General features: G+C 37.7%; 1 protein-coding gene across 5 annotated transcripts in view; it reads right to left on the minus strand.

The window, feature by feature from the left end:
- The window catches only part of gnao1a (guanine nucleotide binding protein (G protein), alpha activating activity polypeptide O, a), a 124,898-nt gene that overhangs the window by 25,706 nt on the left and 83,656 nt on the right, over positions 1-15,536 (minus strand). For all 5 annotated transcript variants that reach the window (XM_073850775.1, XM_073850777.1, XM_073850778.1 and 2 more), the window contains one exon: positions 1,399-1,527. In XM_073850775.1, the coding sequence (XP_073706876.1) occupies positions 1,399-1,527 (129 nt within the window). The remainder of the gene's footprint in view (positions 1-1,398; positions 1,528-15,536) is intronic.

A 15,536-nucleotide genomic window follows, 5' to 3' on the forward strand; every position in this document is an offset into this window, starting at 1 on the left:
TCAGTGAATTCTGGTTCAAATTGATACGGTTCAGGATCTGCACCAAAGTAAATATCTTCTAAATCGTCTCTCATAAATGTCTCCGTGGCGAGGAACGCTGCCTGCTGTTGGTCACGTTGGATATGTTGACGAAAGTAAGCATTTCCACATGTGCTGTGTGATATTACTGCGCCTGCTTCGGTCATATTACGGCAGCAAACTTCCTTGACTATTACGCCAGAATGGGAGTGTAGTTCCTAATGTTATCGGCCTAGAAAACCGCAGCTTTACATTTTCCGCTGGTCTTAGTACACGATAAAACTACACAAGTGTCAAGTTTTAAATAGGACAAATATCGAAACTCGTTGGTCATTTTTGAACGCGATGCTACTGGTCTAATAGGATTCAATGATTTATGCTAAGCTATGCTAAAAGTGATATCGCCAGAACAGGAGAACGGCTGAATGGATTTCAAAACGGTAAAACTCAACTTATTAACTCGGGGGGAGTTGGAGAATGAGCCTATTTCCAAAAAAAGTGGAGTGTTCCTTTAAGCCCTGCCTATACCCTATATTGTGCACTACATGCCATTCACCCTACAGAAAATAATAATTGTAATTTCAGTTGCATCTTCAGTGTGTATTTATACTGTAGGTGGCAGGATGCTTCGGACTCTAGAAGCATTTGATCGGACAGAAAGTTCGATGAGACGCTGAAGTGCAGGGTGATGTCATCAAAATCGCTGACCCACATTGGTGGAAGTCAGAGACTGTAAGTTTTGAATGCTTTGTAAATGCGTGTGTAAATGCAAATTTTGTCATTGTTTTGGAGCACATTAGCTTAGATATTCATACGGAAACCAAAAAAACTTAAATTTTGATTTCATGGGGACTTTAAATCTAATGATTTTTCACTCAATATCATTAGCAGATGTGTCATTCAGATACTACTATCATCTTTAGAACATTTAATTCAGCTGTCCACTGAGGTCCTGCCTTTTTCTGTGAAAATGCTAGCTTCTGCCATAACAGTATAGTGTGAATCTAAATCTGAATAATGAAGGCAGATCTGTCTAACTCCTATCAACACTTTTATTTTAGTCATCTGTTTTCACGTGCTATCAGCTGAGAGAGTGAAAAAAACCTGTGAATGAGAAGATGATATGAAGTGAGATGATGTCGGTGTTTGTAGATATTCTTCTGCGTTCATCTCTGTCTATAACCACTCCAGTTGTAATGTGAGGTAAAAACACTTTTTGCTACATATATTAGATCAGACTATTTAATCTAAAACATGGCCTGATTATGAATCATGAATGAGTGAAATTAATAAAAACTGTAGTAGCCTGACAGCCGGTGCGAGGCTCTGAATTACACGCTGTACATTCAGATGCATAAATTACATGCCAATCAGTCTCACCTGAAGTGCAGGTTCTTAAAGGTGAAGTGGGTTTCTACAATCCCGGTGGTCTTCACTCGAGTTCGCAGAATGTCCTGCTCTGTGGGCTGGTAGTCTGCAGCACCGATCCGATCTAAACTGTCTAAGTAACTGGAGAAAGAAAGAAGAAATGTCAGTTAGCTTTTCACAGAATCTCAGCAACTGTCATCTACAGGTAGCAAAAAAGTCTCTTTAGAGATACTAGTAGCTTTTCAACCAAGGAAATCCAAAATCTATTGTTTTTATCTCTTTAAACATCATAGATAAATATCTTAAAAGAGTGTTTTATTGTATTTCAGCACAAAATCTTGCATTTAATTCATTAGCCAGCCACAAATTAGTTGAACAAGTGTTAAATGCACTAAAATCATGTTATATAAATTCAGTAACTTCCATTATTTTCAGGAAAAAAACACATATATTCAATGTACATTAGGCTTATAACAGCTTACACTAAAACTACTTATTTGCTTAGCACAGTTAACACAATTTTTATTGATAATTTTATTGTATTAAAACTGTTTAAAAGTTTTTAGAAATTAAAATACTTTTACTTATCAAGCATGCATTAAAATGTTCAAAAGAGACAGTAAATTCAACTTCTCACTACAAAATGTCTCTATTTCTGAAGGATCATGTGACACTGAAGACTGCTGAAAATTTAGCATTACCATCACATGAATCAATTACATTTTAAAACTTATGTTTTAAAACTTAAAACCGCTTGAATTGTAATATTATTTAACTTTATTACTGTACTTGTGATTAAATAAATGCAGCTTTGCTGAGTACAAGTGACCCATGTCAGATTCTCATTTGTGACTCTGAACCACAAAACCAGTCATATATTATATGATATTGAATTAAATTTAGAGTTTCCAAGATACAACTATTTGAAAATCTGAAATCTGAGTGTGCAAAAAAAAAAAAAAAATATTGAGAAAATCACCTTTAAAACTGTCCAAATGAAGTTCTTAGCAATGCATATTATTAATCATAAATTAAGTTTTGATATATTTATGGCATGAAATTTACAAAATATCTTAATGGAACATGATTTTTACTTAATATCCTACTGATTTTTGGCATAAAAGAAAAATCAATAATTTTGACTCATACAGTGTATTGTTGGCTAGTGCTACAAATATACCCATGCTACTACTTTCGACTGTTTTTGTGGTCCAGGGTCACATTTATGCTCTGACAGAAAAATAACTTTTCATAAAACAGTGTCAAGAAATCCAATGAGAGTCCATCTCACTAAAGACACAATCTTAGGATCAGGAAGTCAATCAGACTATTGGACATAAAGTCAAAATAAAACATGAAACATCTTTCTTGTGCCACTCAACAGCTAACACACACACACACACACACACACACACACACACACACACACACACACACACACACACACACACACACACACACACACACACACACACACACACACATGTTGGGTTTACATGTTTTATGGGGACATTCCATAGGCGTAATGGTTTTTATACTGTACAAACCGTACTTTCTATCGCCCTACACCTACCCTACACCTAAACCTAGCCCTCACAGGAGATTGTGCACACTTTTACTTCCTCAAAAAAACTCATTGTGCATGATTTATAAACCTGTTTCCTCATGGGGACCTAAGAAATGTCCCCACAAGGTCAAAATCTACTGGTATTCCTATCCTTGTGGGGACATTTGGTCCCCACAACGTGATGAATACCAGGTACACACACACACACACACACACACACACACACACACACACACTATCCTCTTCAAAACGCAACAGTGATGCAAGCAGACAGGGACAACGGAGCCTGCTTTTCAACAATGTGTGATGCATATTCTCCAAGGCTGTGGATGTCATTTATCTTCCAGATGAAAGAAACAGTGAAATATGTGTGCTTCCAAATTGGATGCCAGTTGAATTGAAGGTTGAGTACCACGAGACGCCGAAACATCCATCAAAGCCTTTGGCTGGTAATACTGGTAGACAGCAGACACTAATGGATGATAACATCAAAATGCAATTCCAAAAATGTTTTGACACATTTAGAAGGAAATTACTGCAAGTGTTTCTTTCGGAAATGTATTTGGTTCTTAAACAACTATCGTTCTGGATCAGTTCAATCTTGAGTAATTATATCTTGCATGCTTAGCTGTACAAGCTGCTCTATTCCCTTTATTTTTTGTTTCTCTCTCTTTCTATTGTCACTTTCTTTCCTGTCCATCTGTGGATAATAATACCACAGTTGAAGGTTTCCTTGGTTGCTACAGAATTCTTCAGGGAAATGTGAACATTCCACTGTCGCTACTGTCTTCAGCACTCAACTTCACCAAAGTACCTTTAAGGCAGTTCACCTTGTCGCCATCTTGAAAATTCCTCCTAGAGCTACATAGCTGATTTCTATGTACACTAACGTTTGGGCTTAGTAAGACTTGCTTATAGGAAATTGTAATGACATTAATACTTTATTTAGCAAGGGTACAAAAAATAATCAAAAGTGACAGTAAAAGGATTTATAATGTTACAAAAGTTATATATTTTAATTAAATGCTCTTCTATAGTTTCTATTCATCAAAGAATCCTGAAAAATGCAAAAATACTAAGCCACACAACTGTTTTAAAAATGTATAATAATACTGAACGTTGCTTTAGCACTAAATCAGCATATTAGAATGATTTCTGAAGCATCTTAAAAATATTACAATAGAAAACAGTTTTTTTAATGGTTATATATTATATTATGTTACTGTTTTATCGTTTTACAAATAAATGCAGCCTTTGTGAGCATAAGAGACTTTGTTAAATAAAAAAACATACAGTTCCCAAATTTTGAACAGTAGTGTAGTATCTGCTCAAATCTACTTCAATAATCTTGTTTGTCTCGATTATGAGGCAATATTATATTCAAATCTGACAACGTCACCATAAATTTATCTTCTCTAGTTCAAATCAAGCCTAAACATCCCTGTATTCTTCAGGTTGGTCTAGCTAATGTGTGAAATCTTGAGTAAACAAGGAAGTACACTATCAGTCAAAAGTTTTTGAACAGTAAGATTTTTGATGTTTTTTAAACTAAAGAATCTCTTCTGCTCACCAAGCCTGCATTTTTTAATCTAAAGTACAGTGAAAACAGTAAAATTTTGAAATATTTTTTTCTATTTAAAATAACTTTTTTCTATTGGAATATATTTTAAAATGTAATTTATTCCTGTGATTTCAAAACTGAATTTTTTGCATCTTTGCTCCAGTAACATGATCCTTCAGAAATCATTCTAATTTCAAAAAAACATTTATTATTATTATTATGTCAAAAACAGCTGAGTAGAGTTTTTTCAGGTTTCTTTGATGAACAGAAAGTTCAGAAGAAAAGCTTTTATCTGAAAAATAAATCTTTTGTTACATTATAAATGTCTTTATCATCACTTTTGATCAATTTAAAGCATCCTTTCTAAATAAAGTATTAATTTCTGTCATTTCTTTTCCCTTTTTGTTTCAGATAAATGCTGATGTTTGGATCTTTCTATTCATCAAATCCTGAAAAAAAAAACGGTTTTAAATATTAATATCAATAATAATAAAAAATGTTTCTTGAACAGCAAATCTACATATTAGAATGATTTCTGAAGGATCATGTGACACTGAAGACTAAAGTATGATGCTGAAAATGTAGCTTTGATCACAGGAATAAATTACATTTTAAAATATATTCAAATAGAAAGCAGTTATTTTAAATAGTAAAAATATTTTGGATCAAATAATTTCAGGTTTGGTGAGCGGAAGAAAATTCTTTAAAAAAACATGAAAAATATTACTGTTCAAAAACTTTTGACTGGTAGTGTATATGGAAATGACAAATGGCACTGAAAGGCTGGATGCTCTACACAGCCTCCATACTGATTGTTACATTTCATTTCTACATTCAGTTTTCTGTGACTCATCCATTTCCTCCCCCTGTAACTGTCCCTGGCTACACATACGGCCTCCTGACCTCATAACATCCCCACCAACAAATAAGTCCACTTACAACAACATTCAGCCTCACTAAACACTAAATCTAAAATGATTTAGTGATAAACAGCAGTTAAATATCGGATAATGATATGAAATGCCCTGTGCCAAGCATCCACAGATGCAGTGACACAGAGCCAGATTCAGCGACTGATACACAGACTGAAATTGATATAAGGCCCAAAATGGGGGAAGAGAGTAGAAAGAGGACTGAACAAATAAATAAATATGAGAAATAAGACAGGAAATGAGGGCATGGTCTATGACATGTGACGTCCAAAAGTCTCAGACCGCTGGGAAGATCTGAAAACAGAATCTGTTTTAAATCTGGAAACCAATGTAAAGTTTTAGCATTTTGAAAATGTTAAAAGAAATGTTAAGACTAGGTAATTAAATAATAATAGATGGATATATCATCAATAAACTACCATATGTATATGTATCTTGCATATTTTTTTTCTTGTGGTTCACCACACTGACTCTAGGGGGGGCTGTTGCTGTGGCTGTAACTTGCTAAATTGCATTAATGTTTAATAGTGGCGCTTTCAGTTTGCAGGATCGCTTAGTGGCACTTAACTCGAGTCTACCTGACACAGTATGAACTTAAGTACTCAAGCATGAACTGATCTCATAGGACACAATCTCAAATGGGACATCACTTGAACAGCACTAATAAGGGTGACCATGCACTGACATTATTTTTAATCTCTTCTCTTTGATAGTGTTAGTGCTACCTCACACTCCCTCTGAGGCACTTTTCTTTTGTGACCTGTATCTTGTTGGCGGCGCATGTGTTCCTCTCAGCATATTTTGTCTATTAACAAATAGCAGATTTAGGGCAGCTATGTTAACTGAGGATTTCCATAAGCTTTTTCCCCTATCAGGTAACTTACGCTGCGTCAAAACGCTTTGGGAACGCCTCCAGCGTGACCACGCTCTGAATCACGTGTGTAATCAGTCAAATGGAATCGCGAGACATCACGTACGTGATGACGTCACCGACCAGGAAGCTTAAAAGCACGTACGGTGAGAGCAGCGCTAGCTTTCTGCCATTCAGCAAGCGCTCTATGTTTGTCACTCTCCGTTTTTCGTGCCAGTTTGCACAACTTTTGTTTAGAGAGTGATTGTCTGTCTGTGTTATCATGTCTAAAAAGGGTGATAATAAGCGGCAACACCACAGGCCTTGTGTCCCTCCTTGCCCACATTTTATCACGGGTGAGGATACACACGGCTTGTGTGATGTTTGCATGGGAGCGGCACATGCAGCATCAGCTCTCGAGGAGGCTGATTGCTCGCATTGTGAACGCATGCCTTTGCGTGTGCTCCGCTCCCGGAAGGCTCTCTTTGAGGAGGGAGCCTTCACCAGCGTTCCTTGCGGGTCTGGTCCCGCTGACGTGGAGCGGCGATTGCACTCGTGGGGATCGCAAGTGGATCTGACAGAGGGTATGGAGACGGGCGTTATGTCCAGCATAAAGGAGAAGGACAAGGTCTTCCTCATGGACGCCCCGCTTGTGCCTTCGGGTCTGTTCAGCGACGCGGTTGGTTCGGTCGTCAACAGACACCAGGAGGCACGTCGTCAGGCGGCGGCGTTTCTGGATCACAGCAGCCCCAGCCACATACCAGCTCCTCGTACCGGGAGGCCCAAAAGCAGAGCGTTGCCACCCGCACGCCCCCCGTTGGCAGGGATCACAGGTCGCGGTGACGCTCTAAGCCGGGCCCTTCTAAGCCCAAGACTGACCTGAGAGTGGTCTTGCAGGCTAAGAAGGGTCCGGCTAAGAGGCCCTGACTCCTATGGAGGGCCGTTGGGGACAGTCCCCTCTGGGGAAGAGCGGTTAACACCTCATCATACGGTGCCCGTCTCTCCTCAGTGTCCCCAGGGGGTCGTCCTGCCAACCCTGCCACCTACGGTGCTTCAGGGCGCAGCGACCCCAAGCGTATTTCACGACTACCGCCCGATATCGTAGCGGTACTGGGAAGCTCGCAACCTCCACGGAGGTCCCCTCGACAGTTGACAGGGTGCGTTCCTGCCGGTTCGCCGCTTCAGGACCCCATGTCAGCTGTCCCTCTAACACCAGAGGTCAGCCTCGAGAGGCTGATTCCCTTAGTAGACTTTCTGGCAGCGTGGAAACTTCTGCCAAACGTCTCTCAATGGGTCCTGCACACTGTAGAAAGAGGTTACTGCATTCAATTCGGTGCTCCTCCTCCCTGCTTCAGCGGAGTATTTCCCACTATCGTGGGCCCTCAGCAGGCTCTGGTTATGGAACAAGAAGTAGACACTCTTCTGGGGAAGGAGGCCATCGAGGTGGTCCCTCCTCATGAGCAAGAGTCCGGGTTCTACAGCCGGTACTTCATAGTTCCCAAGAAGGATGGGGGCCTCAGGCCCATTTTAGACCTGCCCGTTCTAAATCGCTCAGTCATCCATCTCAGAGAACCACTTATCTGGGTGTTGTGTGGGATTCGTCCACGATGCAGGCACGTCTGTCTCCTGCTCGTGTAGACTCAATCCTCACAGAAGTCGCGAGAGTGAGAGAAGGCCGGTCACTCACTGTAAAGCGGTTCCAGAAACTGCTGGGTCTGATGGCAGCTGCGTCCAACGTAATACCCTTTGGCCTGCTGTACATGAGACCCCTACAGTGGTGGCTCAAAACCAAGGGGTTCTCCCCGAGGGGTTCTCCCTCTGGTCTCCCCTCACCATTGGGAGTCAAGGCTCACTCGACTCGTGGTATGTCTGCCTCTAAAGCCCTTCTTTCGGGCCTTTCTATTCAAGATATCTGCAACGCTGCGGGTTGGTCCACGCCCCTTACTTTCACTAGGTTCTATGGCCTAGATCTTCCAGCCGTTCCTGGCTCCTTCGTCCTCTCACCCTAATACGGCAGGGACATCCTCAGTATGGCGGCGTGGGCATTCTCGCTCCCAAAGCGTTTCGACGCAACTCGAGTTACCTGTAAGGGAACGTCTCAGGTTACGTATATAACCCTAGTTCCCTGAAGGGAACGAGACACTGCGTCTCGAGACCATATTTCCGGGATCCCTGCGGCGCTTGCTGTTTCCAAAAAGCTAGCGCTGCTCTCACCGTATGTGCTTTTAAGCTTCCTGGTCTGTGACGTCATCACGTACGTGACGTCTCGTGATTCCATTGGACTGATTACACACGTGATTCAGAGCGTGGTCACGCTGGAGGCGTTCCCAAAGCGTTTCGACGCAGCGTCTCGTTCCCTTCAGGGAACTAGGGTTACATACGTAACCTGAGACGTTTTTTAGAAAACAACTGTCCGTGCTGGCCTGATAAAACCACTATAAGCGCTGGTAATCTTTCATTACATTTGACTAAAGGCAAATTTCACTGGAGTCATGGTTCAGAGACAGGTATGGAGGCTGGGGATAAAAAAAATAGTCTTAAATTGTTCATGAAGTACAGTATATGCAGTATATGCAAAAACAGAAATATTGTAAATACTTTTTGCTATTTAAAATAACTTACTATTATAAATATCTTAGTACTTGAATATATTTTAAAATGTAATTTATTCCTGTGATCAAAGCTAAATTAAATACTCCAGTCTTCAGTTTCACATGATCCTTCAGAAATCATTCTAATTAATTTACTGTTTAAGAAAAATTATTTATTTATTATTATCAGTATTAAAAACAGTGAAGTACATTTTGGGGGGGATTATTGGATGAATAGAAAGATCGAAAGATCAGCATTTATCTGAAATTAAATGTTTTGTAACATTATACACAATAGCATTCAAAAGCGTGAAGTCAGTATAATTTTTTTTTTACTTTTATGTATCGAGGAAACCTGACAAAAATCTACTCAGCTATTTTTAACATAATAAAAAAATAAATAAAAAATTCAAGCAGCAAATCAGAATATTAGAATGATTTCTGAAGGTTCATGACTGGAGTAATTATGCTAAAAATTCAGCTTTTAAATCACATGAATAAATAATTTTTTTAAATATATTTATATAGAGGACAGTTATTTTAAATAGTACAAATATTTCAAAATTTTACTGTTTTCCTGTACTTTGGATCAAATAAATGCAGGCTTAGTGATCATGACTGGAGTAATAATGCAAAAAATGTAGCTTTTAAATCACAGGAATAAATCACATTTTAAATACATTTTAAAATAAATATAATTGGTGAGCATAATCCTAATTGTTTTAAAAAAGTATTTACACACACATTTATATTTGTATGTGTGTGTGCATCACAAAATAATATTATACATTACAAATGCCTGTTTAGTTGGCCGTAAGTGCAAAGAATATACACATGAAAATGAAAATTCTGTCATTAATTACTCAGCCTCACATCGTTCTAAACCCGTAAGACCTTCGTTCATCTACAGAACACAAATTAAGATATTTTTGATGAAATCTGAGAGCTTTCTGACCTTGCCCAGACATCAACGTAACTGACACATTAAAGGACCAAAGGTAGTAAGGATATCGATAAATAGTCCATGTGACATTAGTGGTTCGACCTTAACTTTATGAAGCTATGAGAATACTTTTTGTGTGCAAAGAAAACAAAAATAACAACTATTTTGGACTATTTTGGACTATTTTAACGTCCTTACTACCTTTCTGGGCCTTGACCTGCAGGGTCAAAAAGCTTTCAGATTTCATTATTTTAAAAATAATTAGTTCACCTAAAAATGAAAATTCTGTCATTAATTACAGGTTTGGAACGACATGAGGGTGAGTAATTAATGACAGAATTTTCATTTTTAGGTGAACTATCCCTTTAAGGAAGAATTGTGTGCTTTTATGTACACGTCTGCGTATGCGCAAGCGCATTTCGGTATTCGCAGTAGGTTTTATAAAGGTTTTTATCTCCTATGCACTCAATGCTCTGATGGTGTTCTGAGGACTAGCTGTATGTGCTATTGTTAATCTTTTATAAATATGACAACACACTATGTGGACTTCACTCCGTCGTTTTAGGCCTAATGGACAGGCGGGCGGGGTTGTGCTGTAGGGTTTCTTCACTTCTCTCTCTCCTTTTAGTATGGGAAACTCGTATCTCTCTACCACTCAGGCTGCTTGCCAGCTCTGCCCTTCCCCCTGCTCCCTCTCTCTCTCTCTCTCTCGTACACCATCTTTCTTTCTTTCTCCCTCCACCCTCCCTCTGTTTCCTGCTGCTGCTTGAGTGCTCTGCCTGGCAACACCTCTCAGCGGCCTGCCTGCTGTCTGCTGCTCCCCATCATGGAGAGAGAGACAGAAAGATGTGCAGGAAAAAGAACTGCAGGGCACTGGGGACATTGTTAACACATTTATTGTGGTAACAAAAAGGCCTGAAATTCTGTGTGCTGCAAGAACGCTACTATGAGCCAATTCTTACGGAATTGTAGTGCACAGTTATAATTAATATGGAAAGTTAGAGAAATAAGGGAGACGTGATCTCTGGAATTACTGTACTGTTGCTTAAAGGGATAGTTCACGAAAGATGAAAATTCTGTATGATTTACTTGCCCTCATGTCATTCCAAACCCGTGGAATACCACACAAAAGATCAGTAAATGATAACAGAATTTAAATTTTTGGTTGAATTATCCCTTTAGGTAATTTAATAGTCTAATCAAATCTAGTATAGTAAATCTATTATACTTTATATAAGTTTTGGTAGCTGTACATATCTATAACAGGGAAAAGAAACTTTATCAGCAGCTTTTGCTGTTGAGAAACTTTCTTGACAATGACAAATAACCTAGCTGCCAGAATACAAGTTATTTTGATTGTGACAGTAATTCAGAAAAGATACACTATCAGACCCACAAAAAATTGAGAACAAGTGAAACTTCCTATATCTTCTGAAGGCAGAGCCACTGGAGGTTCATCTGAAAAATGAAACATTTATCACAGAATGTCATTGTACTGTCCAAGACTTCAATAAGAACAGAGATTTCTTATTTTTGCTCTGGAAACGTCAAGAATCTAGATAGCAACTTTCAGCTCAGGCCATCACAAGCCATCAGAAATCTGACTTGTTTGATAACCAGAAGTGAAACATGCTTCTTGTTAGTTCTGTAATTACTGAAAAATACTGAAGAAATGAAATTAGCAGACCTACAATTGAAAAGAAGAAGTCGAAAAAAGAAAAAAAACAACTGATCAGGAACAAAGCTGAGAGGACAAGAGGAACATAACTGGAGATGACGGGAATGATTGCAGCGTGGAAGAGGAGGAGCTTTTCAAAGGAAGGACAAGAGTGGATAAACTCCTCTGTGGCACCATAAAGTGGGCAGTATCAGAGTAACGTAGTAGAGTGGTGTGTGAGAGAGAAGGAGAGAGGAAGGACAGAAATAGTGGAAAAAGAAAAAGTTTTCCAGAGAGCGAATGACTACGAGGGCCAATCTAATCCTGTTTTAGCATCTCACTCTGGAAAAGACTACTGCGCCTTGGTCAGAAATGTTTTGAAATGCAACCCTGGACCACAAAACCAGTCCTTAGGGTCCATTTTTATTAAACTGAGATGTATACATTTTCTGAAAGCTGAGAAACAAGCTTTCCATTGATGTTTGGTTTGTTAGGATAGGACAATATTTGGCTGAGATACAACTACTTGAAAATCTGGAATCGGCAAAAAAGTCAAAATATTGAGAAAATTAAGTTTTAACAATGCATATTACTAATCAAAAATGAAGTTTTGACATATTTACGGTAGGAAATTTACAAAATATCTTCATGGAACATGATCTACTTAATATCCTAATGATTTGTAGCATAAAAGAAAAACTGATCATTTTCACCCATACAATGTATTTCTGGCTATTGCTACAAATATACCTGTGCTACTTAAGACTGGTTTTGTGGTCCAAGGTCACAAATGTCGCCTGATATTCAAGACAAGTTGCAGTCTAATGGACCCTAAGGGAAAATAAAGACAAGCCTTACAGCCTAAAAACACTGTAAATGTTGGTGTGGATAAACAGCCCAAAGGGAATGATCTTAAATCTCTCCTGAACTGCTTTCTTTAGTCAGTGATTGACGTGAAAGAATAAGTTAGACATACAAGTTGTACCTGTCAAGCTGGCCATGTCTTTAGTGTAAATATACACAAACACACCTACACACACACGCACAAAATAAAAGCAAGAATAAGAAACATAAACACAGGTGTACAGCAGTGTTTCCTGTGCACTGTGAAGCTACTGATTCTAAATCAAAACTACACAAAGAAATATTTTACAACACAGGCTGATGAAAAAAATGTGTCTCTATATACATTTCTGCAACACTGTATTTACGTACTTTACTGCATGTTTTGTGACAGTTTCAAAGTGAAATGTCCATTTATTACATTGGTACAGGGATGTATTGCTGCGTTTTTAGTACGCTGCTTGAGGTACATATTCAGAATTCAAATATCTGGGGAGTGTCGTTAAAGGTTAATGCTCTATTATGTTTGAAATATTTCTACACCAAACCCAACCCTAAACCTACTTAACAGTGTTAACAAATACAAAAGGAATCAAAGTTGTCAAAGTTTTACTGTCTCTAGTGTTCATTTCAACTGGAAACTGCAGTGATTTGTACATATGCACTCTTAAAAATAAAGGTTCTTTAATGGCTTTGATGGCTCCATAAAGAACCTTCAGCATCAGTGGAACCTTTCAAATGTAGAAAAGATTCTTTATAGTCAAAAACGGTTCTTTAGATTTTTAAAATGTTCTTCACATTGGTTCTTTTAAAGGAGAAGTTCACTTCCAGAACAAAAATGTACAGATAATTTACTCTCCCCCTTGTTATCCAAGATGTTCATGTCTTTCTTTCTTCAGTCGTAAAGAAAATATTTTTCTGAGGAAAAAAAATTCAGAAATGTTCTAGATAGTGGACTTCTATGGTGCCCCTGAGTTTAAACTTCTAAAATGCAGTTTAAATGCAGCTTCAAAGGGCTCTAAACGATCCCAGACGAGGAAGAAGGGTCTTATCTAGCGAAACGATCGGTTATTTTTTTTTTTTTTAATTGACAATTTATACACTTTTTAATCTCAAATGCTGTATTCCGGTTCATTCCGTGTTGACGCAGAGCTAGACAAAGATGAGCATTTGAGGTTAAAAAGTATTAAATTGGTTAAATTGTCTTTTTTTTTTAGAAAATAACCTTTGGTTCTTTGGGGAACCAAAAATGGTTCTTCTAAAGGTCATTGCACACTGAGTCCGACATTTTCGTATGCGTTTTTTGGGTTTTTCGTTTTCATATTCGTCATCCTTTCCTATCAAAATGCTTGCTACGGATGTGAAAATGCAGAAAATCTTTTTTTTATGACGGACAAAATTTTCGGAGGCAGTGTCTAAACATGATTGACACAACATGAGGTCGTATTTATTATAAAAATTCGGACTTAGTGTGCGATGACCTTAAGGCATCGCTGCAAAAACATCCTTTGGAACCTTTATTGTTTTTTTTTTTTGCAGAAATGTATATAGAGGCACGTATTTCCAGTGAGCTTATGCTGATTTGTTTGCAGTCTAAATTAAATGCAATGGGATAAAAAAACGGGGCACTGCAAAATAAAACAAAGACTCTAAACAGAAATGACTTGTATATATTGAAATAAAACAATATTATTATTTTAAAATATGTGACCTTGGACCACAAAACCAGTCATAAGGTTAAATTTTACAAAACTGAGATATATATATATATCATATGAAAGCTCAATAAATAAGCTTTCTATTGATGTATAGTTTGTTAGTATAGGACAATATTTGGTCGAGATATGTCTATTTGAAAATCTGGAATCTGAGGGTGAAAATAAATCAAAATACTGAGAAAATCACCTTTAAAGTTGTCCAAATTAAGTTCTTAACAATGCATATTACTAATCAAAAATTACATTTTGATATGTTTACAGTGGGAATTTTACAAAAAATCTTCATGGAACATGATCTTTCCTTAATTTCCTAATGATTTTTGGCATAAAAAAAAAATCAATAATTTTGACCCATACAATGTATTTTTGGCTATTGCTACAAATATACCCCAGCGACTTAAGACTGGTTTTGTGGTCCAGGGTCACATATTAAAATGTAAATAAATATTATTACAATCTAAAATATAATAATATTAGAAGAAAACAGTATTGTTTTAAACAGAATTAATCAGGAAACAATGCTGTGTTGCAGATATTGTGACTAACTGGGTTATCTGAATAAAGACAGTAAGCAGACTGTATGAGCTAACGCATGTTATGAATGGAAAAGGCCTTTTTTATGTAAATGTAAATGTAAATGTGTGTGTTGTGCATTCAAAGCGTCTATTGAAATTAAATTCTTCCTGAAGAATTACGCTTTTCAAATATTAGCAAGGTTACTGAGCATATAAAATACTACAAGTGAACGTGCTAATATATAAAAAAACACTATAAAACAGTAAACGTCAGTCAGCCATATAATCTTAAGTCTCCATACACCTGAACTTGATGAAACACCACTGGCAACTGTTTGTCTTACTGATTACTGAACAAAAGGCAGAACATTTATGCAAAACTTGGTGATGTTTATATGCAAATAACGCAGAAGACATCTCTCCTAGACTTGTGTAGCAAACTCATTTTTGGCAGCCTAAACAGCCTATCCCCTCCCTACATTTGCCTCATAGCAACATAATCTATGTTGTCAATATGTGAGCAAGTAATTTGTCTTCATCTAAACACCACTTTCCACTTCCCAAACTATTACAGTAAACCACAACATCAGAAATATAACGCTGACTGAACTCTTTCCATGTTTTTCCACACATTGCATAGCACATATGCACGCACACAAACTCAAGACCTTTCATCAGCGCATACTGTAATAGCTTCTGTAAATTCACGTCAGTGTGACATTTTGCTGAGCTCAAGTAATACTCTAAAAGCAACCTGCACTGGAAATAAAAATTATACATATTACACTGTAGACGCTACCTAATGTGGCCACGTTCAATATACAGTTCATAAAATATATGCTCCGTGGATAGTTCTCTAAAATGAACTGGACTGCAGTGGGATAGATATAATATACTAATAAAGATTAGTATATTTAGGCAGAATGCTCTTAATGAAGCGTAAAAGCACTAATGGCTCTTCCCAGCAGAGGGC

This window comes from Garra rufa, chromosome 11, assembly GCF_049309525.1.
Source record: "Garra rufa chromosome 11, GarRuf1.0, whole genome shotgun sequence".
Lineage (NCBI taxonomy): Eukaryota > Metazoa > Chordata > Actinopteri > Cypriniformes > Cyprinidae > Garra > Garra rufa.